Raw genomic sequence first — 23,813 nt, 5'->3', positions numbered from 1 at the left:
TTCACCAGAGGTAAAATTCCCACCATTTCACAAAGAACAAAAAAATAGACAATAAATATCTAAACTAAAAGACAATAATTTTCAATTTTAATCATTTAAATGAAAAAGAAAAGAAAAGAAATATATATATATATAACCTAAATGCTTATCATTCTTCTGTTCTTCATTTTCTTCTTCAGTAGGTAGAAGGCCAAGACATTTACAATATACTAAAGACCTCTTTCTTAACTGCCTCTTTTTTTGACTTTCCCTTAGAACTCTGCCTTCCAAAAAAAACCTGGCAAGAATCCCCTGATTGCAACGAGATGCATGATGCCAAACAAGTACCTATAGTAAATTTTGACATTCGAAACAAACATATTTCAACCTCGATATTAAGATTCCATGAAAGCAGGAATTAGTATGGTTAGTAGAGAAAGACATATCAAGTTCTAACCTCAAGAAACGACATGCAACCTCATTTTTCATAAATTGTTTTGTTTATACAACAAATTCATACAAACAGGTGTAATTATAACGTTCAGTGTCAGTAAAGTACCTGTAGGTGGAACGCGCCACTAAGAACCCCATAATTTAATCACTTTGGAATACTTTTTTTGGATCGAGTTGTCCACTACAGTAGCTCGAAGGAACAGTAGAGATCTCCTGTCTTCCTCTCCACTCTTCACCAGGTTTCAGCACAATTGGCTTTTCCACACATGCGGCTTCTACACACAGCATATGTTTGTACTCTTCATCACCAAAGTCAGTCATTGCCTTTGCTTTCTTATCCCATGGATTCCAGACCACTGCAGAGGAAAAGAAATACATGAACTGCCACTAGAAGCAACGGTGTTTCACAAGAATGTGCAACAAACTTCAGACACTAAATTAGAACCAAAAGAAAGAGTAGGAAAAAAATTGAGATAAGACATAAGAGTTCCAGTAATGCAGAGGTATTTGTTTGTCAAACCATTTATAATCATGATAACGCAGTTTGGGGCATTACACTAACATTCATCAAAAACATCAGCAATAATTTGTCATATCCCTGCATGATTTATTAGCTCACCAGTAGTGCACCCATTTCCTTTTTAGTAAGAAATTGTATATAATGAAGGTAGCATATCAATCTAACATTGCCCTTCCTTTTTTAACCATGAAATATTTTGTCTCCTCACTGTGATCTAACTTGCATGCATAAATACATTCAAGGAGAACTGAGAAACTGATGAACCATGTGGCCCTTGCTAACTCACCAGCATCTGGAAGTCCATCTTTCCGCAACACAAAAGTACGCTTCCTCTCATGGTCCAGAATAGCAATTTTTGTAGGTGTACTCAGATATATCTTGTCTACCTTTACCAAAAAAATAAGTACCACAATTAATGACAACAGAAACAAAAAACAGAACTAAAAAGGAAGAGTAATGTTATTGCATCCCCTTGTTCAAGCAGTTAGAACGGACACTAACTTCTGATTCAAATGTTATTGCATCCCCTTGTTCAGTAAATCGCTCTTTACCCTTCAAGTTGTCCAGATAATCCAGTGTCTCTAATCCTTCTACCCGCACTTCACTAAAAAAAATAAAACAATAAAAAGAAATTGCAACATGGAAGTTAGGTTGGCAAAGTACATCATCAATTGACAAAAACTATATACAAAGTTAGGTCATCTCTACCATTGACTATGAGAGGGCCCGAGTAGAATTCAAACATGAATTTAGACAAATTTTTTTTTATAAAACCCCTGACAATTACAAATTAAAATTCTAATGGATTCTTTTTTATAGCAAAAAATATTAAGTTCAATTAATAATCCGAAATACAACATTTTTTTTTTTTTTTCCTTGGTAACCATCTGTACCATTCTCTAGCCACCACTGGTGCACTACTGCCCACCTCTAACACACAGTTCTCTCCACATTGCCTAAGCTATCACTTTCAGACTCATTTCTCTTCCTAAAGATATATCTGATCTATGTTTATATATAAGTCTAAAGAGATAAAACATTTTCTGCACAAAAGCATCCATCATAGATCATGAAGTAAAGGTCATGAAACCTTAGAATCATAGAAAGATTTAAATTAAAGCAATTGAGTTCATACAAATTTTTGTGGTTGTTGATATCAAAGATCATAAATACAAGAGTGAAAATTATATGACAAAAAATTAAAAGAAAAAAGGTTAATGAAGATGACACCTAAAACCGAGTCAGCATTCATAAGAAAACTCCCCCCTATCTCAGCTATAGAATCATTGTTGCATATGTTCATTCATGAGTCATACTGTCATAATTTTATCTGAAAATGTAATATTTTAGTTGCTACAATAAAAACCAAAAGTAAGGGAAAATAAGAATTACAGCTGCATAAAAAAGGTGCAAAAATCTTTATATGTAACAAATTTGCAGTTACTGGATGGGTTTTTAATGTTCATTTTGACCAGTATTATACAGTACTCTGCATGATGCAAAAAGCACATTACCCTCAAGTTACAGAGATAAAATTGTCAAGGAAATTACAGAAAGTATCTATAAAGGATCATTGCAAAAAGCAACATATTTTAAATGAAAGAGAATTCATGATAGAAATTTAAAAAATTCTCTATATTTTAGCATTATGTTGTCAAAAAATAGCATCCACCTTACTGCTTTTGACAACCTCTACCCATATTTTGATTTCCCACAAAACTTATCAATTCATATATCTAGATATAAACACCAAATAATTAACAATATTTCTAACCATAAAGATGGGGCAGAAATTCATGACATTAATTAAAGATCAAGACCATTGAAAACATTCATCATTTTGAAAAGCAAAACATATAGCAGGATGTAAATGACAATTTCAACCACTCTGCAATATATTAAAATGACTTGAGAAAAAAAAAAAATCAAAAGATAGGTAAAAAGAAAAGCCATTAGAAAACCTGATATCTGAAACAGCAAAATAGGTGTGATAGGCAAATGTAAACGCAAATGATTTTCCATCAGTGTTTGTATTTCGAATGCGAGAAGTCAACATCAAATCTCCTCCAGGTCCAAGGGTTATCCTCAGGCGAAACTCATATCTGCAAATAGTGGTCACCTATCACATTTCAACACTTAAACACAGAAGCAGAATGCAAAAGTATAAAGATATATGTGTATCTACAAGCATACGCATACACACAATTAAAATGTTTTTCAAGCTCTCAATTCACTTCATATAATAGATAATTATTCCATGAAAACACACATTTTCCATAGGCAGGAATAGATGAACTTAATTCCCTACATCACATAAATCATTTAAGAAACATAAATGAATATGCAAGAAGCCTAAAAACAAATTTCTATATATTCAAACTGAATTGATTTGTAACTTTCAAATTTGAGTTATGCACCTGTGAGGCCAGATCTTTGCATCTTCTTCAGAGTGCTTAAGGATTAAATCAATGAAGGCCCTGTTGGAAGTATTTGTTGGAAATGGCGGGGGATCATGATCAATGCTCCACATCCTGTTCCTTGCAAATCCATGTTGTTCTAGAGAACCATGACTTCCAAACTGCAGATAGAAAACTACACATCAAGAGGAAAGGAAAAAAATAAATAAAATAAAGAAATTGAAAAAATAAATACATAGTTAAGTGAAGCACATACTTGAGGAAAGCAGATTGGAATACCTCCACGAATAGCCTTTGGAAGTTTAAAAGTAGCCTGAAAAGGTTCAATATATGTTACAAAAGATAAAAAATATAGTAGAGTTTCTACTATGATGTAAAATTCAGCAGATATCTTTCCTAGCAATTGATGCCAGTGATCATATACTGAACACCATCCTAATACATTCGTGCAACACTAAACTACATTAATAAATAACCATTACAATAGAGCTTCTTTTTCTTCTTTTTCCATGTGAGAGAATTGTTTGATACATGGTGACTAAAATTGAGATGGAGTTTTTGAATATTTTGATATATGGTGATTTGAGTATAGATTTTTACTGCAGCGTGTTTATAGCTGGCTTTTTGTTTGGTCAATGTTTTTGGGCATTCCTTGAAATTGTTTTGGATTGATTTTCTAATTTCACAGGATAAACCTTCTTTAGTGGACCTTGTTCACTTTTGAAAAGTTACTTTCATAAGTGTACAAATTTCAATCTTTCTTATTGCAAGAGAGAGGTAAAAGTAAAGACATCATCATTTGTAGCATACGCCCATATAATATGTTTATAGTTACTTCTGCAGTCAAATGGCAACCTAGAGTTCTGGATACGATAGGGCATACAAATTAGATGCCTTGCAGAGATATGCACATCAAGGCAGGCAGCAAGTGAGCTAAAATGAATGTTCATGTTAATCGAATAAATTATAAATTCCTCCAGTATGTGGATGCAAAAATATCAAAGAAAAAAAAATGAAAAGCTGATAAAAGGCAACTACATAGAGATGTAACTATAAAGAGATGTAGAATGGGAAAAATAACAAATCTAATACTCTATCCCTTTTAGTCAATCCTATACTTTTTTTGAGTCTAACTATGTAATGAACCTCCGGTGGTTATCCTACACTATAAATTAAAATAATTAATAACTGCAATCATGTAATGTCACTAAATCAAGAGCTTTCATGCTTGCGTCTACATATTTACACATTAAGATCAGAAGGGCACATGGGCACATAAGCAGTGTGTTAGAGGTGAGTCCTTGTGGCTTAATTTAGTTAACCAATTCAAACCTTGTGAACAAGTAGATGTCATATCTGTTTCCCAAAAAAGTAGGTAATCACTAACACATCAGCTGCATTAACTTTTGTACACGTGCATGATATCACAATGTATCTCGTAAATAATTTCTACCACTTGTTTTCTTAAGAAGTTAGTCTAACATTCATTACCTAAATAGTATACAGAACAGGAACAAGTAAAACTATTCCTTATCACAACAGCTAGAGCATTATACCAAAGCTAAATTTATAATTTCATTTTGGTTGTTAAAACTGAGCAGGTTCTATGTATAGAAGTACCTTGCTACTAACAAAAAGCAATTCTTCTCCATATTCATTCTTCCAAGATGTTACTTGTCCTCCGTAGAGATATACCTGTATTTGACCAAACCAAGAAAGAAAGAAAGACATTATTAAAAAAAAAAAGAAAAAAAAAAAAAAAAAAGAAAAAAAAAAAGCTTTCTCATTAAAGGTAAAAACACGACAATAAATTTGAATAAACCAACAAATAATATTTCAAGAGGAAATCATGATAACCCAATACTTCGAAGAAATGGATCAATGAAACAAAAGCTGGTCACATGAGTGGCTTTCTTCATGCCAAACAATGTTCAACTAATGATGTAGTCAAGTGTGGATATGAGGGAACCAACAAAGCAAACTGACACATTAAGAGAACATTTGTTTTTCATCTAAACTGAAAATGTACCTAATATGAATATGAATGATATGATTTGTTCTCTTAGTATACAATGTAGAACACTTTATAATAAATTAGAGATTCGAATTAAAAGTATATATTAAAAAAAAGTATTATGCTATTAAAAAAAACCGAATATCAACTTAATAATTCCATGAAGAAATGCTTTTTATACATCCATAAACCACAAAGAACAACCAATACAAACAGTCTATTCTACAGATACAGTAAGAAAATGGCTCAAAGCTCATAGATTATTAATTTAAATTACTCTGGTTCGAAACAAACAGTCATTTCTACATTTACCTAATAAAGTACCAAAGCTCATACACGTTAGTAACTTATATCACTCCAGGAACCTTAGACTTCTTTTCTCAAACATTTCAGTCCACTACCTTCATTCATCCTAAACCAACAAAAACAACTGAAACAACAGCGATTCAAACATCATACAAATCTCCAACAACCTTAGATTTTATTTTCTCTACATTTTAACATCTACTACTTTCACATCTCCAAAAACCCACACAACTATCAAAACAAACAGCCAATTCTACATATACCAAAACAAACTGCTAACGCATCATACACGTTAGTAATCTTAACTCGCAAACCTTGGAAACTTTTCCCCAATTTCCACATCCACCACCTTCACATCATCCAGAAACCACAAAGAACATCAAAACAAATATCTGACTCTACACATAACATATCAAAACTGTTCAAACTCATATACATTTATAATTCAATCACTCCACCAACATTTCAGTTCATTTCTACATTTTCACAGCGACTACCTTCACATCATCCATAAAATACAAAAAAAAAAAAAAAAACTATTACAACCAACACCGAATTCACAATTCGCTAACAATTGCTCAGATCTAGCGAAACAAAACATCAAGATCATTCTAACACATAAAATGCGAAGAACAAGCAATCAAAAAAAGAGGATCAGAAATACCTCAACAGATGAGCCACGGACCTCGCGCAAAATGACTCTCTCGAGGCCGTTAACGCCCTTACAATGCTCGACGAAGAGCTTGTCGTCGCCGGAGGAGGTCGAGCGATCCATGGATCGGTCTTTTTGTATGTCTTTGGATCGAACCGAATCCATTGGAATCGTGTGGGGAAATTTATAGGAAATTGACACTACAAGAAAGTTTAATATTTTTTAAAGAGATTTTTGGGGTCTACTACTAATTATGGCTATGGATTCGACTTTTAGATAATCCTACCTTTTTACGCTTTTTCTTTTCTTTTATTATTTATTTATTTCTTAGGATAATTTTATTGGCAAAATATATTATTATTATTAGGTTGAATAACATTTTCTCCCCTTGGTTTTAGAAACATCCATATTACCCCATTTTTCATATTTAAACGTCAAAACTTACCTGTAAATAGAGATAGGCATAAAACCCTGCCCCGCAGGAACCCGCCTCAAACAGGGCGGGGTTTCCTTGAATCATTTGGGATTTAGGTTTGGAACGGGCCCAAAATCAGTCTCGAATTTTGGGGATGGGCCAGGGTCGGCATAGGTCTTGCCCCGCCCAACCCCGAAATCTCCGGCCCGGCCCGGCCCGGCTCGACCTGTATATATATATATATACTATGAAACAAAAGTTATACATTATACATTATATATTGTATATTATACATTATATATGGTATACATTTGACATTATACATTATACATTATATATGGTATATAAGTATAATGTATATAACATATATATGTTATATATTATACATAATATGCTATTATATATATTCATATGTTAATACATAATATATATGTGTAATATATCATTTGGTGTTTTGATTAATTATAATAAATCAATAAATCATTATAATTTTTTTGTTGTCCCTCATTGAATCATTATTTCAATTCTATTACTAATTGCCCTTGTTATATTATAATAGCTCTTTATTATAATATATATGATAGTTATTTATTTAGAATTTATTATAATATATATATATATGTATAATGTATCATATATAATACATTATATATTAAAGAGACGTTATAATATATATGGTATAATTTATTTAGAATTTATTATAACACATTATATATTATGTATTATCATACATTACAAATATATATATATATATATATATAATATTATGTATTATTTAGAATATTAATGAGACATTATAATATATATATGGTAATCTTTATATAGAATTTATTATAATACATTATACAAAATATGTTATAAAATACAAATTATACATTATATATAATATATTAATACTTATTACTTAATACAATAATGCATAATATTATACTGTTAATATATAATATATTTATATATATGTATAATGTATCATAATTTCTTTTTGGATGGTATAGTCTTTATGTTTAATATGTACATTATAAATTTAATTTCTTTTTGGATGGTATATTATAATTTAGAGAAAATAGTAATAAGGACACAAAAAGACACAAAAGGGTTTGGGGAATGGGTTTTATTCGGAGATTCCCTGAATTCCCCGAACAGGCTACGGGTCGAGATCGTGAAATCCCCTTGAGCTTTGGGGTCGGCGTCGGAGATAAGGGTCCTTGGCCCGTGTCCATCCCTACTGTAAAAGGATAATCTTGTCGATTCATAATGTTATATTAGAGTATGCTTAATTTGTGATTCAAAAACCAAAATAGGATTCAAATTTTTGAATTGTATCTTAATATTTTTAATATTTGAAAATGAGTATAATATAATATTTAAAAATTGTTTTTAGATTAAAAGTTATAGAAAACTATAAAACCCACTTTTAATCATTTTCTAATTTTACATTAGTTTTTAAGATTGCATTTAAAAACTATCAATTTGACCAATTTCTATCAAACACGCTTTAATAAGATTTGTTATAGTTCTTATTTTCAAAAACAAAAAAAAATTATATCTAAATTTTATATCAATTGGATCCTTAGGTTTTTTTGTCTCCATAATGTTATATATGTGAGATGAATTGACGAGATTGCCTTTTAAAGATTAAATTTAAATGCTTTGAAGTCTAAAATGAGAATACTATTGGGTGTTTCTGAAACAAGGGGGAAAAGGTCCTCTCACGACAGATTGGGGGTCAATAGTGATTCGGCCTTATTATTATTATTACTATTTTGTTTGGTCTACTAAACTTAGATACTCAGTTTGAAAATTAAGTAAAAGTACATTTCAGATTTCAAATGATTTTAACTTTGCTTTAAAGAATTTTAATTTGATCTTTTTGTTTAGTACAAAGCCCTAAATGCTCGTACAAAAAATTTCAAAACTCTACGTACTACATGCAAAATCCAGTGTATATATATATAAATTTTTTGTACTAATTTTGCACATGGATTTACTCTCAACAATTGGTTTTAAACGTGAGCATGAATTGATAAAAGTAAGTCCCACGTAAGAAAAATGTGGTCCTTGAAAAGAGAGTAGATTAGATTTGTAGTTATTATGAAATAATTGTCATACTAGCTTATGAGATATTATTTAATATTTATAGAGTAAACTACTTTTTCCCACCCAAGGTTTGCTTTAATGACCTTTTTTCACCCCAAAAGTTTCAAAATATTAATGTTCTGTTATTACCCAAAGCTGATTCTGGTCGTTCCGGTGGTGAAAATTCTCTCTGTCACCACCATTTGAACCTTTTGTCTCCTCTACACAAAACCCTTCTCACTCCGGCACTTGATTTCTCACAGGTTACCAGTCCCCACAAAGCTAGGGTTTCTTGTTCTTAACTGATTTTTGACTGAATCCGTCAGAAAATATTTAATCGATCACTAACATTTGATCTATCGGCCTCCACTCTTTAAAACACCTCTAATCCTAGCTCCTGACTCACTAAATGTTGGCTAAGAAAGTGAAGTGTATCTTACTGCATGTTTGGCTTAATATTTTTATCCCTATTCTGGATCCTATTCTCTAAATAATGTTTGGCACACTATTCCAGAAATATTACCCTATTTTTTAATTATTTTTAACCCCATAAGGTTATTAATTTCACTAAATACCCCCTGAAAAAAGTTTAAAAATTAACAAAAACACCCCCATCAACCCAACTTGTCAGATTCCGGCAACCACCGTCGGTGATAGCCGGAATCTGTACAAACGGCCTAACTTCAGACCTGAAATGGCCGGAAGTTCACCGCTGTGGCCTTTTCCGGCCAGATCTGGCAGTCAGCGACGGCCAAAGAAATGGCCGTTGTTGACGGTCAACGACGACCAAAGATGGCTCTCGTTTGGCATTTTTCGACCGTCGACGGCCATAACAGACCGTAGATCTGGCCTTTTCCGGCGTGTTACAGCACAGATCCGACCGGTCTGTGCCATAACGAAATTTTCCGGTCAGATTCCGGCGGTGGTGGCCGGAATCTGACACTGCAGGTGGTGGGGGTGTTTTTGTCATTTTATATGTTAGGGTCTTTAGTTAAATTAGTAAACCTAAGGGCTTTTTCACAAATTTTTAAAATTTACCTCGTAATACTCCCCTATCTAATAACCCAATACTATCCCTAAAATCCTATCCAAAATACTAAACCAAACGCACCCTTAGATATTAACGGAATATAAACTTTGGGTGGGAAAGTGGTAATTTGAAACTTTTTGGGTGGAAAGTGTCATTAAGGCAAACCTCGGGTGAGAAAAGTGTTTACTCTTATTTATAAACTTTTATAACTTTGAAATCTAATTATTCTTTTTTTATTGTCTGTACAGTCTAGTCAGATTCTTGATTCGAGTCCTTTATTCAACGGTCTAATTCTATCTGTTTTGATCATTTTAAAGTAATTAACCAAGAATTTGGACCTCTTCTGATACCATTTATCATACAACTATTTTTCATTACCTTTATTTTAAAAACTAAATAATGTTATTTATTCATACTTAATTACTTATAACTCTATTTAACACTTGATAGTAGTAAATGTCAGCTTACGCATACCTCAACTATTTCTTAGGAACCCTAGAATTATGGGTAAAGTAATAGTTCTAGTAACTATCTTTATTAGTAATCGAGGAGGGACTTGAACTCTGAACCTCTTGAATAATACACTCAAGAGTCTTTATCGAACCACTCTACCGTAATTAAATAAATGTTTTAAGTTGAAAACCTTAAAATGAAATTTATACATTAAAAAAAATGATTAGACTAATGTGATTTGGTATATTTACATTAAAAATTATAAATCCAATCTTTATTTACTACTTCATTAAACTCAAATTGGGCTGTATTGTAGGCTTAAAAACCCAAAATCTTAACTTACAAGTTAGAATGTTGTTTGGTTCATCATTTAAGTTAGTTGAAATTGGAGTTATTAAATATATTTTTTAAGAGTGGATTAAAAGCCCTAATTGAGTGATTGTAATTAAAATACATTATTAACATAACGTTAGAATGAAGAGTGATATTATACCAAAATTCTCTAAATATTTTAATTCAAAATTAAAATAATTTATTTCATAATTAATCTTTTTGGGGATTGGGGATGTGCCCCATCCCCGACTCAAAAAATAATTCAGGGATGGTTCCCCATCCCTCCGTCCCCAAACAGGGCGGGGACCCATACCTGCGGAGAAACTTTTCAATGGAATCTTAAAACCCCAAAACCCAGATCTTTAACTGGTGCAGAACAACTATATTACATCCAAGATTGAATTGGTAAAAGAATAAAATAAATCCTGTAAAGTGGCCTGCATTATTGATAAACCGGTCAAGTTTGGTGAGGCGTTTTAAAATGTGCCTTCAGTTGGAAGTGAACTCTCATTTTAGGCGGGAAGAAATTGATATTTTACCAACTCTTTTGCCAATATTAACCTGTCCCAAGTTCCAAGCCTTTCTTTGAACTCATATTCATATATCTCTTCCTCTCCCACTCTCACATTCATATATCTCTTCCTCTCCCACTCTCACATTCACAGACAGACATGGAGGGCCTCATACCTTTCATCTACAGAGTCATCATTCAATACAGAGGTTCTGGCAGGCAAACGACAGTGGCAGATTCTTGGTTTAGTGAATCACCCCCTGTGCCTTACATTAGGCTTCCTGGCGATTCGGGACGCTTCACACTGCTGCCTGAGTATGTTTTCTCTTCATCTCCTACAAGTAGTTCGCCAGTTAGCTCCCGTTCCATTGCATCTACAGGGTCTCCTTTGCCTCATCGGTTTTCTTCTTCTCGCCCTGCTTATTCCTGATGGGAAATGAATAAGCACGCATTTTGATTGTAACTGTTTGCTTCATGAAGTAGAGTCTGATCTTTTTGTGTTTGGTGTGGATGAATAACAGCGTAAGCTGCATTCAACTTCCGTGTTTGATAGGGTATAAAAATGATGTGGTGATTTTCATGTCAGCCACACATTTCAAGATGTAAGCAACAAGTTTGAAGGTTTGAATCAGCACTCAATAAGAACAAAAGTCTTCAACAAAATCGAGCTAAAAATTCAAAGACAAATGAAGTCAGAAATCAAATCACCCTTACAACAACATGCATATAGATTATACTTTTTAACTCCTTGTGCACGAGTAACATAAAATCAGATGAACTCTATAAAATCGTAATGGCATCAATATCAAGCTTTCCCCTATGGGTAAATAAAATTGCATCCTAGTATGGCAAACAATCTTCAGGAGTCAATCAGATGATGCTAAACCGAAAACAAATGAAACAACATTGAAAACATTGAACCTGATGCATATTTTAGATAATCTGAATACAGAGTGCTTATAAGGAAGCCATATTCTCTCAGAACCATGCAAAGTTGTATTGAAAAAATTTCAAAAATATCACAATAGCCAAAAAAAAATTTCTACTGTTAACACAATAAAAATCGGAATAAATAACACAATCTGGTATTTCCTAGGTGTTGCCTGATTAATTTTGAGAATAATGTTGTCATAAACATACCCATTTGATTTGTTCAAAGCTTCTTGAGTATCTTCAATGTTCACAGAGATTACAAATCCAAAACCCTGCTCATACTTGTCTTCTGAAAAACGGAAACATAAACACAGCTTATTGCAGTGAAAGAAGGGAAAAGCTCAAGAAAGGCTGGATTCCAAGTGTCCCCTGGAGGTCAGTCGCAGTTCCATTATATCTGTATTTCTCTGAAAAGCTCTTAAGTACTCTGAAAGCTCTTAAGTTCTAAGTGTCCCCTGAAAAGCTCTTAAGTTCTCCATTATATCTACATCTCCAAGCAGTTCCAAATTTCTCTGCTCTGCTTCGAGTCCTGAAGAAACAGACATGTTCCCTAGGCCAAACAAGTAGTAGTACTGTAATTTCTGATGCCTCCAGCTTATCAATCAATTGCTTGGCTGGTGCATTAGTTCTTGTTGGGGCACCTTGCTGTGGCAGTCACCCTGATTACCTAAGTTCTACAGACAATGGTCCATCAGAATAGTACACCTTTTCCCAATTAGAGCCAAGGAATCGCCAGCTTTCTGGTTTGTTACAACAGCTTCATTTTCATCATAAAGATAAGAATGATTGTAATTCAAATAAGCAAGAATATAATGTAACTGGAAGGTTTAAATAATTTTTTGGGAAATTGTAGGTGATACTTCAAAGGAAAGACTTAACATCAATGACATCAAATTTTAATCCATAATATTGGAAAAACAAAAGTAGTTTACCAGAATAGCAATAAATGAGACTGAAAACAAAAATATTGAAGTATTTGAGATTAATAATGAATAGTTAATTGATTTACAAAGCTGCAAAGAATGAGCATGAACTTCAAGAATTGATTTCTGACTTTTTGAAACTTTATTTGCCAGGAAAAAAAAAAAAAAGATCTGCTCATCTTTTGTACCAAATTTGACGTTTTGAGAATAAGTGTCCTCCAAAGTGTCAATGCTCTTTTTATTCAGCGACCGAATTCCTGAATTCTTCACCAAAAAGAAACATCGGCCAGCCCTGTAGTGCACCTGAACCTCTCCACCATCAGATTCCCTTCTACGGTTCTACCCCACCTGAACTATTCTCTCCTCTATCTCTCTTCCATCAATAGCACTATTGCAGCAACTCATGGTTGTATAACCTCACATAGAAACGCATCAAGGTCACCTCTAACATGCCAAAACTTAAAATTCCAACAAAACACGAGAAAATCAAATAGATAGAAAAGGAAAGGAAAATTTGACTGAAGAGAGCATCATTTGAATAGGTATTAATGTAACAACAATGTTTATGAGTCCACAAGCAAAAGCTTCTTAACAACAGATCATAATGAAATTGTTTCTAAGGATAATTAATGCCTATAGAAATTACACAGCAAGAAACATAAGAGACTGCAAAGAAAGCAGTAACTCCCATGCCAAAATAAAAAATTAGCCACAGCTTCGCTAAAGCGTTGTAGGATCATTAATCACTCCCAAGAAATCGTCCTTTATGGTGCCAATGCAGAACTGCGAAAAGGGGTCAAAACATAAGATAAGATAAGATAAGATAAGATGCACATACAAATTGTTCAATCATCAAATTATGGGGAGAGGAAAAATAGTGCTTAATCACCAACAAGTTCAAATATTGACAATATATTTGAAATTTAAACTTTTGTATATCAAACTCCATAAATAACAGGTTCCCAATTAAATGTTACTTCAGTGTCAAATCTACTTTTCAGCATCAACCGTTATGAATGACTTCAAACCATATCAATCTAAAACTATGTTTGACGCTTCTATGGATTGTAAGCAGGACCATAGTATTAGCCAAAGGTACTAGCATCATTTCTTTGTTCACATATGTAAGAAAGGAGCGAACTTTAGTGAAATAGATAACCATAAGCTTTGAGTTGCATACTCTTCAAAATTGTTTGTATAAATAGATCATCCCCTGTTTACACACAATGACACAATTGCTGTATTGACAGTTAACCCAAATCCCAAAATCACATATGCATGAAAAGACATAGTAGGGACTTTAAAATATAAATTTCATCAAGCCCATTAAAGGTACCATGAGTAAACCCAAAAGATGACATGCCATGACGAACTCTTCCATAAAGCATCTGATCCCACCCAAATACAGAGCATTAGAGAATTTAATGATATCATGACAAACAAAATTGAGTATATTTATAGCCTGAAATGACTAAATATCAAATGTATCTGAATAAATTGGCCCTAGTACAACAAGCCAGATCATGCTAAGTTCAAGTTTATCTTTAAGAAAATCTAATTCAAAATAATACATCCATAAGAAGCAAAGACCGAGTATAAGAAATACTAGCCAAGATTTTAATAATTAAGCAAGATAAATGCTCACAATTTCCGTAGCATCTACTCGAGTCCCAATTATCTTTAACCGCACTTCACTGTCCTTTTGAATCTTAACCTACAAGAACTCCAAGAGATCATTTCAACCTTACTCTTATAATACCACAAAATTAACATAAGTTTCCTATGAGAGGTAAAAACTGAAGCTTACCGATCCATCGGAGGTTGTATAATTTGGCATATCTCCAGACTGGAACTCCATATCATCAGGTATCAACTAAAACACAAAACAATGTCGTCGATACACATTCATAGATGATAATATAATACCAATGCAGTTCAAGCCTCTATGAAAACTCATCGAACCAGTGAAAAAGAAACCTCGATGCTCAAAGAGAAGTAAAGTCAGATATTAAATCCCAATATTAAGCTAGATCTCCCCACTAAGCAGGAAGCTCAAAAGTAATCAAGAAGATGTTTCCTCAAGCTGAAACCACAGCCATAGAGAACTTACATGATTCGAAACAAAAATTTGAACAGGTCCAGCTTCAGCAAAAAATCCCATCTATCAAAGTTCCAAACATAGTTAGAAAATACAAAATTTCCCAAAACTATTGCATCTAACATAACACATTATCAAACAAACAACCAAATAGGATCATTAAAGACATGAGCCCACCTTGTTTACCATAGTCACAACAGCTTCTAAAATTTCCCCTTTAAAGGGTCTGAAGACCACACACTGATACTTCACTGGAAACGTCACAAATCCAGTCCCATCCCGAATAAGCCCTTTGCCAATGCTGTCTACACCCGTTATAGCCACCACAAATCCATGTCGACCACTATAGAATTCCGAAAAAGATTATTGTCTCTTTTTTTATTATTAATTAGGTTAAAATTGGGGGAAAATAATTTTGAAAAGGGAAATAATTAACTAATTGAACTTACCTACATGTGCCCTCAACATCTTTCATGAGTTTGGTGACGAGGTGCTCGCGAAGATTCCGACCAAAGTGCCGTGGGTGTAGTTGCATGTTTCGCTCTAATACTATGTGGAAGAACATCTTTCTCTTTGTGATTTGATTTGATCTCTAGTTCTATGAGAATAATAGATATCTCCCTGCAAAATTTCAGAACCCGGGAATGAGTTAAACTCGATCACAACTTTGAGGGTATCTTGGAACACCCAAATTCATTTGGAGAAGAAGAGACAATACTTGCAGAGTTTCGCTCAGTAGCAGTAATTTGCAGTTTGAAAAACCCTAAAGAATAGAGAAGTCAGAAGAGAAGGCAAATTGTTTTTTTTATTTTTTCTGATAAAACTGGAAATTTTAAGGGCAAATTGTTGGAATGAGACCCAACCCAGAAAGTAGAAATGTTTGTTCCGACTTCTGACAAAGTAATGTTAGGTCTCGTTTGGGGCAGAACTGGACTCAATTGGACTTAAAAATCAACCCGCGTTTGTTGGGACGCACAATTTAAGTTTATAGTCAGGGAATGAGGTAACGACTTTTTCGCATTGAAATAATGATTTAATGGCATTTTCTATCATTTACATATTTTTAAAATATGATTTTAATATCAAATTTGTATTTTGGTAATGAACATAGAATAAACTCGATCAAGACTATTAGAGTTTTTGAAAATAAAAGATCGATAAGTCTTTTGGTGGTAAAATATTAGATTTTAGTGATTCGGATTGATCGAAATTTGATTTAAGAGGGGTGGCTACGCAAATCCTAATCGCTCGATTGTCGACGATTGATGGAGTTGTCAAGAGTAGGGTTTGAGAGGTTTTAGTGAGTGATGATCAGGAAAGAGAATAATGGTGGTGTTGGGTCGCAATAATTTCGGAATCGAAAATAAAATATGAATTTGGGTAGTAAAGTAGTATTTTAAAAGTATGTGGGTGAAAAAGTGTCATTAAACCATTATTTGGGTGGAAAAAAGTCATTTACTCTAAGAGAGTGGATGAAATAAGAAAAAAAATGATCGAGTGGTTGGATAGAAACTTTTAGGTGTATTATTTAAGGGATTTCATATTTGAATCTCTCTTCAGTTACTAGTAAGGGTAGCCTCTGGGTTTTTATCCGACCGGTAGTTTTTGAGCCTCAAGGGATTTTGCAGTTACATTTAATAAAAAAAAAAGATTTAAATTTTACAAAAATAAATAAATAAAGTCAGCTAAAATAATTTTATCCAAGAAACGTTAAGATGTGTTCAGAATTTAAAAAAAATTCAAATTAAGAAAATAGTAAAAATACTATTTAGAAAACTAAAATAAAAAAAAGGGAGAAAAACCAGCGCAGCCGGCATAGGCTTTTCCTTTTTCTTTATTACGACTTTATGTTTTTAATTTGCTTTTTAGTCTTTTAAATTTAAAAATAAAAAAATGATTGTTCTTTTTTAAGTTTTTGAATTTAAAATTCAAAGACTAAAACCAACTAAATAATTAAGGGTATTTAAGTCCTTTTGTTGTTTTCTATTAATGTTAACGACAAATCAGAATTAAGTATCATTAAATTGAACAAAATGAAACTCATCTCCCTTTTCATCATTTCCCAAATCGAAGAAACAAATTCAAAAACTCTAAATTCTTTACCTTCATAAACCTTATTTTAACGCTTTTTCCCTTTATGAACCTTACTTATTTTACAGCATATCTAAAACCCTAAAACAATTTGTCATTTTTTACAATCAAGGAAACAAATTCAAATTCGTTACTCTACATGTCGAAACAATTCATGTTTATTATTTTATTGTTATACGTATTGAAACAATTTGTATTTAGAGAAGAATAATTACTTAAAAAACGTTGATGTGGGGAGATTACTATCCTTTATTATTATTATTATTATTTGATATTGTAAATTTTTATATAACATGTTATGTTGGAAAATAAACTTTTTAAATGATTGAAGGATTTGAAAAGCAAAATTATTCCAAACGCTACAAAGGATATGTTTGTAGCAGTGAAAAGGTTGAGCCCTTTTGTTATTACTTTATTTTATGCAATTTTATCTGAAAAATATGCATACATCTAACTCATCCCTATAAATAATATCAAAATCATCTAAAGGAACAACAGTCAAGTTGATCTTACCCGTCCAACAGCCCACACATACCTGCACATTGTAAGCTATTCCAGTCACCCCGCTGTACTAGAGTTCACAACCTTCATCGTCGTAAGACTCTGGAAAGTGTAGCCCAACTTTGAGACAACTCTATCTGCCACAAAATTATAAGTTGCTCCCGTATCTAGCAAGGCTTTAACTTGACTGTCTCTCACTTTCAAATCAACAAACAGTAGAGCATTTTGAGCGGCACCTTTACTCACCACTCTAAGGTAAGTATACCTTTTCTTCTTTGAATCTGTTTCTACCTCATAGCATCATTAATGCATCAGATTATAGTGATCTACTCACCACTAGACCTCTCCTCTTTACCATCAAAGCATTAAGCTTTTCTCTCTTTGGGCAATCTTTGCCCTATGTGGTCCTCACAAATGAAACAACCGGACATCATTTTACTCTTTTTGTTTTCCTTGGAGAAATTACTACCAGCAACTACTTTCCCCTTTTCACTAGTAGAATTTCTCTTTTGAAAGTGGAAGTCTTCTCTTGCTTTCCTTGATTTCCTAGTGTTCCTTCTTCTTTGCTTTTGTTGCAACAACAGGTTCTCTCTCCTCGCTACTTTTGAATCTACCAACCATCCGTTGCAGCAATAGCACTAGGCAAATCCTACACTTTTTGCCTTCGTAATTCAACTGCTCCCAGCCTTGCAAACCTGACATAAAGTTAAACAACTTGTCCTCCTCGGACAATTTTGAATGTCTACAAACAAGGAACTAAACTCCTTTACATACTCCCTCACAGTACCCTTTGCTGGAGCCTTTTCATCCAGTCCCTAACATTCCATGATGTATTTCCCGTAAGAATTGACCCTCAATTCTGGGTCTACCCACACTCACATCATCTGCCAATCTTGTGTGCCACCATAATAGCACACCAGCCAAATACATACTGTATTGAGACCTTCTCTCCAGTAGGGACTTTTGCGGCCTCAAAATACTGCTCCATAAATCCTAAATTTCTAACCTTGGCATTTCTAACCCTGAAAAGCCTTTGGTTTGGGTACTCTTATCTTGGCAGTACTTCCTATCAAGACTACGAGGGAGAGCATGCTTCAGCAAGGCATTGCCATTCTCTAGGGCCTTCAGTCTTTTGTTAGTCATGTCCACCATTTCCATAAATTGCTTATGGAGAATTTCGAAACTTTGATCAGTCTGATCTAGTCTCTCATTGATGGTCGCAGCCTAGCCATCCTGAATTCACCTAGCATCTCCTCTAACTGAGTCACTCTTTCCCTTGAAGCATCTATCTTAACTTTTGGCATGAAATAACAATAAGGAAAATATAAGAACGAACCTGGTTACAACCAGGCTCTAATACCACTGTCATAGGGCCTAAACTCGCTTCTAGGCACTACAAGCACAAGCACACCAAGCACTTGTCAACCTTCCTAAGTTGTGCATATCCTGTTACAAATTGCAAACACAATACAGAGAAGCTAATGAGAGTATAGCACAACATATACGGGAAAACCCAACCTTATATTATATAATTCCAAATACAAGAAAACCATGCACCCACACATGTTTCCCACTATTTATAATTGATCCCAATCATAGATTCAGCACCCAAGTTACAACAATGTATATACACACATATATCCCTTGCCCTTCTCACTCTCTCTCAAATTTATAACCTGCTTGCCTTTTATACATGTTGGCATAGCAGTATAGAGGTTACAATAGTAGTTACAACCCTATCTAGCAGTTACTAGCAGTTGACTTACATACAAGTCTATCTAGACAAATACAATCGTCTCATAGCTTTTGTCCAGCAACCATTCAGCTTGTCTGATCATTCCATCATCTAGTACCAACAACACATCACCCCATGCGCATTCTCTCCTGTCTCATACATGTACTCAACCACTTGTTATTTGTCTTGCATGTTAATGTACCAGCTCGTGTGCCTCTGCTTAGCCTGCCATAGGCGCCCCACACCTTGTGTAATACATGCCTGCGCATGCATGTTCTAGCTTGCAAGTGCCCACACCTGCTAGCCATCTCATCAGTGAGTACTTGGCGTCCCAATGCTTAAGCACCCATACCTGATCTCGTCCATCCTTGTGTTAGCATACACCGTGTGTTGTCTTGGCAAGGTTGTGGCTAAGGATGAAAGCCACATGCTACCCTTGCTTGACATCCTTAAGGGTCTTACAAACCACCCCAATAGAAGAGCCCAACGTCCTCGTCGGAATGGTGGAAATGTAATCCTGTACAATGTTCTCAAACTGCACACAATTTATATCTCTTTCCCACGAAACCTCACTTTCTTTCCCTTCCATTTCACAAAATACTCAATTCGAAAATTCTTCTTATGCTGTCTCATCCTCCAATGACTAATATCTTCTCAATCCCATCATCAAAAGTTTTCTGATCATGGGAGGAGTTCTCTTAGCTTTGGTCTTAAAGAGTCCTTTTTGTCCGCATGGAATGGTTCCAGAAGCTCACATGAAATGGGGATGTACCTTCAATCGTTCAGGCAGTTTCAACCTATAAGCAACAGCACCTACTTCACTTACAACCTCCACAGTCCACATACTTTGGAACTAATGCCCTATACTTTGGAACACGTGGGGGGGGAACCAGCGCAGCCGGCAACGCATAAGCTTTTCCTTTTTCTTTATTACGACTTTATGTTTTTAATTTGCTTTTTAGTCTTTTAAATTGTTCTTTTTTAAGTTTTTGAATTTAAAATATAAAGACTAAAACCAACTAAATAATTAAGGGTATTTAAGTCCTTTTATTGTTTTCTATTAAGGTTAACGACAAATCAAAATTAAGTATCATTAAATTAAATTGAACAAAATGAAACTCGTATCCCTTTTCATCATTTCCCAAATGGAAGAAACAAATTCAAAAACTCTAAATTCTTTACCTTCATAAACCTTATTTTAACGCTTATTACCTTTATAAACCTTACTTATGTTACAGCATATCTAAAACCCTAAAACAATTCGTTACTCTATTGCTCTACGTGTCGAAGCAATTCGTGTTTATTATTTTATTGTTATACGTATTGAAACAATTTGTATTTAGAGAAGAATAATTACTTAAAAAACGTTGATGTGGGGAGATTACTATCCTTTATTATTATTATTTGATATTGTAAATTTTTATATAACATGTTATTCCAAACGCTACAAAGGATATGTTTGTAGTAGTGAAAAGGTTGAGCGCTTTTGTTATTACTTTATTTTATGCAATTTTAACTGAAAAATATGCACACATCTTTTAAAGACTCTTTGTTTATGCAAAGAACTCTATTATTGTTAATACTAGCAAAAGATCTTATATATTATCTTCATTTATGTTCTTAATGTATTTTATTTTTACTAGACCCATCATCTAACCAATAACGTCGTATAGTATCACCACGAACTTGTGTCACCAAGTCCTTATATTCGGCATCTTGATCGGCAGCCATTCGCAACCTATCTAACATGTCAGATTCCACCCGAGTTATTGCATATAGAACAACAACCACATGTTTCCTGCTCAAAGCATCAACAACTTGATTGTGCCTTCCTAGCTTGTGTTGCCATGCAAAATCATACTTAACCAAAAGTTCTTGCCACCGAGCCTGTTTTGGGGATAACTTCTTTTGTGTCTTGAAGAAAATATTGGCCACATTGTCTGTCAACACTACAAATTTCGTGCCCAGCAAGTACACTCTCCACACTTGCAAACAATGCACAACAGCCACCATCTCTTTCTCATGTGCAGAATATCATTGCTCTGCCCCGTTTAACTTTCGACTCTAAAAAGCTATGGGATGTCCCTCTTGTACCAACACCCCACCAATGGCTTTCTCCGAAGCATCCGCATGCACTTCGAAAGGTAACTCAAAATTTGGCAATCTCAACATCGGTTCTAATGCAATGGCTTCCTTCAACTTTTCGAAAGCCTTGGAACATGATTCTGTCCACCCCCACTGTTGCCCCTTTTTCAACAAGTCTGTCAACGGTGCAGCCTTCTTTGAGTACCCCGTAATAAACTTGCGGTAATAGTTTGTCAAACCCAAGAAAGATCTCAACTCAGGAACTTTTGTAGGAGCTGACCATTCCATAATCGCATGCACCTTCTTTGGATCCATCCTCACTTGGCCCTTACTCACCAAGTGCCCCAAGAACATGATTTCCTGTTTAACAAACTCACATTTTTCCATCTTTACATATAGTTGATGTTCTCTCAATCGCATTAGTTCCCTTCTCAAATGAATTAAATGCTCATCCAAATTCTGACTATAGATCACAATATCATCCAAGTATACAACCACAAATTCATCCAAGAACTCATATAGTACATCATTTATCAAATTGCAAAATGTAGCTGGTGCATTTGTCAAGCCAAACGGCATGACTAAGAATTCATAAGAACCATACCTAGTCACACAAGTGGTCTTAGGCTCATCTCCTGCAGTAATTCTGACTTGCCAATATCTCGACCGCAAGTCCAACTTAGTGAAAATCAAAGCCCCACTCAACCTATCCAGGAGATCTTGAACAAGGGGAACATGATACTTGTTCTGAATTATAACTTTGTTCAACGCCCTATAGTCTACACACATTCGAAGGGAACCATCTTGCTTTTTCTGAAACAATACAAGAGCACCATAAGAAGCCTTGGAAGGTCTCACTGCACCTGCATCAAGTAATTCATCAAGCTATTTTCAGAGTTCTTTCAACTCCATGGGAGACATTCTATATGGTGGACGAGCAGGTGGAAACGCCCCTGGTTCCAACTCAATCTTGTGATCAATTGCTTGCCTTGGAGGAAGTTCTTTGGGCAACTCCCGTGGCATAACATCAGCAAAATCTTGTAATAACTCTGCCACAGCATCCGGCACTTCAACCTTCTTATCAGGCTTTATCTCTATCATTTCTGCCAAATACGTTTCCTGCTCTTTCTTCATCCCACGCTTCACTGCCGTGGCTGAGATAGTAGTAAGCTTAGCTTGTCCTAGTTTGCTACTCACCCCTGATGAACAACAAGATACAAAACAAGGACTTGATTCATGATTTATCATCATGCCACCCAAGTAAGGTATCACCGACACCTTTGCTGCCTTAAAAAACTCTATCCCTAAAATAATATCAAAATCATCTAAAGGAACAACAGTCAAGTTGATCTTACCCGTCCAACAGCCCACACATACCTGCACATTGTAAGCTATTCCAGTCACCCCGCGTGTACTAGAGTTCACAACCTTCATCGTCGTAAGACTCTTGGAAAGTGCTAGCCCTAACTTTGAGACAACTCTATCTGCCACAAAATTATAAGTTGCTCCCGTATCTAGCAAGGCTTTAACTTGACTGTCTCTCACTTTCAAATCAACAAACAGTAGAGCATTTTGAGCGGCACCTTTACTCACCACTCTAAGGTAAGTATCACCCTTCTTCTTCTTTGAATCTGTTTCTACCCTCATAGCATTCATTAATTGCATCAGATTCATAGTGATCTACTCACCACTAGACTCTCCCTCTTTACCCATCAAAGCATTAAGCTTTTCTCTCTTTGGGCAATCTTTTGCCCTATGTGGTCCTCCACAAATGAAACAACCGGACATCATTTTACTCTTTTTGTTTTCCTTGGAGAAATTACTACCAGCAACTACTTTCCCCTTTTCACTAGTAGAATTTCTCTTTTGAAAGTGGAAGTCTTTCTTCTTGCTTCCCTTGATTTCCTAGTGTTCCTTCTTCTTTGCTTTTGTTGCAACAACAGGTTCTCTCTCCTCGCTACTTTTGAAGTCTACCAACCCATCCGTTGCAGCAATAGCACTAGGCAAATCCTACACTTTTTGCCTTCGTAATTCAACTTGCTCCCAGCCTTGCAAACCTGACATAAAGTTAAACAACTTGTCCTCCTCGGACATATTTTGAATGTCTAACAACAAGGAACTAAACTCCTTTACATACTCCCTCACAGTACCCTTTTGCTGGAGCCTTTTCATCCAGTCCCTAACATTCCATGATGTATTTCCCGTAAGAATTGACCCTTCAATTCCTGGGTCTACCCACACTCACATCATCTGCCAATCTTGTGTGCCACCATAATTTAGCATCACCA

At 34.5% G+C, this 23,813-nt stretch overlaps 2 protein-coding genes across 3 annotated transcripts; both read right to left on the bottom strand.

Annotated features, from left to right (window-relative positions):
• On the bottom strand, positions 1 to 6,613 carry LOC116115892 (putative glucose-6-phosphate 1-epimerase). Its single transcript, XM_031402020.1, has 9 exons — positions 6,354 to 6,613; positions 4,990 to 5,064; positions 3,626 to 3,682; positions 3,370 to 3,530; positions 2,914 to 3,054; positions 1,454 to 1,556; positions 1,239 to 1,338; positions 539 to 788; positions 1 to 327 (listed from the first exon to the last, which is right to left on the bottom strand). The coding sequence occupies exons 1-8, from the start codon at positions 6,504 to 6,506 to the stop codon at positions 574 to 576; spliced, it is 1,005 nt and encodes a 334-aa protein (XP_031257880.1). The 5' UTR covers positions 6,507 to 6,613; the 3' UTR covers positions 1 to 327; positions 539 to 573.
• A 6,893-nt stretch (positions 6,614 to 13,506) lies between these two features.
• On the bottom strand, positions 13,507 to 15,921 carry LOC116115886 (DNA-directed RNA polymerase II subunit RPB7-like). 2 transcript variants are annotated; one of them, XM_031402010.1, is made up of 6 exons: positions 15,832 to 15,921; positions 15,563 to 15,734; positions 15,291 to 15,456; positions 15,126 to 15,176; positions 14,661 to 14,888; positions 13,507 to 13,798 (listed from the first exon to the last, which is right to left on the bottom strand). In XM_031402010.1, the coding sequence occupies exons 2-5, from the start codon at positions 15,676 to 15,678 to the stop codon at positions 14,796 to 14,798; spliced, it is 426 nt and encodes a 141-aa protein (XP_031257870.1). In that variant the 5' UTR covers positions 15,679 to 15,734; positions 15,832 to 15,921; the 3' UTR covers positions 13,507 to 13,798; positions 14,661 to 14,795. The 2 variants fall into 2 exon arrangements, with proteins under 2 accessions (XP_031257870.1, XP_031257869.1); XM_031402009.1 differs by having other exon boundaries at positions 15,563 to 15,915.
• Positions 15,922 to 23,813: the final 7,892 nt, after the last annotated feature.

This window comes from Pistacia vera, unplaced genomic scaffold, assembly GCF_008641045.1.
Source record: "Pistacia vera cultivar Batoury unplaced genomic scaffold, PisVer_v2 Contig755, whole genome shotgun sequence".
NCBI classification, from domain to species: Eukaryota; Viridiplantae; Streptophyta; class Magnoliopsida; order Sapindales; family Anacardiaceae; genus Pistacia; species Pistacia vera.
Note: the sequence above shows the minus strand (reverse complement) of the source record. Positions and strands in the feature narration are given on the sequence as shown.

Coding starts and splice junctions, on each gene's coding strand:
- LOC116115892 (XM_031402020.1), bottom strand. CDS start 6,506: ATGGATTCGGTTCGATCCAAAGACATACAAAAAGACCGATCCATGGAT. Junction 3,531..3,625: donor TTCCAATCTGCTTTCCTCAA/GTATGTGCTTCA, acceptor TTCTATCTGCAG/TTTGGAAGTCATGGTTCTCT. Junction 1,339..1,453: donor CAATAACATTTGAATCAGAA/GTTAGTGTCCGT, acceptor TTTTTGGTAAAG/GTAGACAAGATATATCTGAG.
- LOC116115886 (XM_031402010.1), bottom strand. CDS start 15,678: ATGTTCTTCCACATAGTATTAGAGCGAAACATGCAACTACACCCACGG. Junction 15,457..15,562: donor GATGTTGAGGGCACATGTAG/GTAAGTTCAATT, acceptor GGAATTCTATAG/TGGTCGACATGGATTTGTGG. Junction 14,889..15,125: donor AAATTTTTGTTTCGAATCAT/GTAAGTTCTCTA, acceptor TTTGTGTTTTAG/TTGATACCTGATGATATGGA.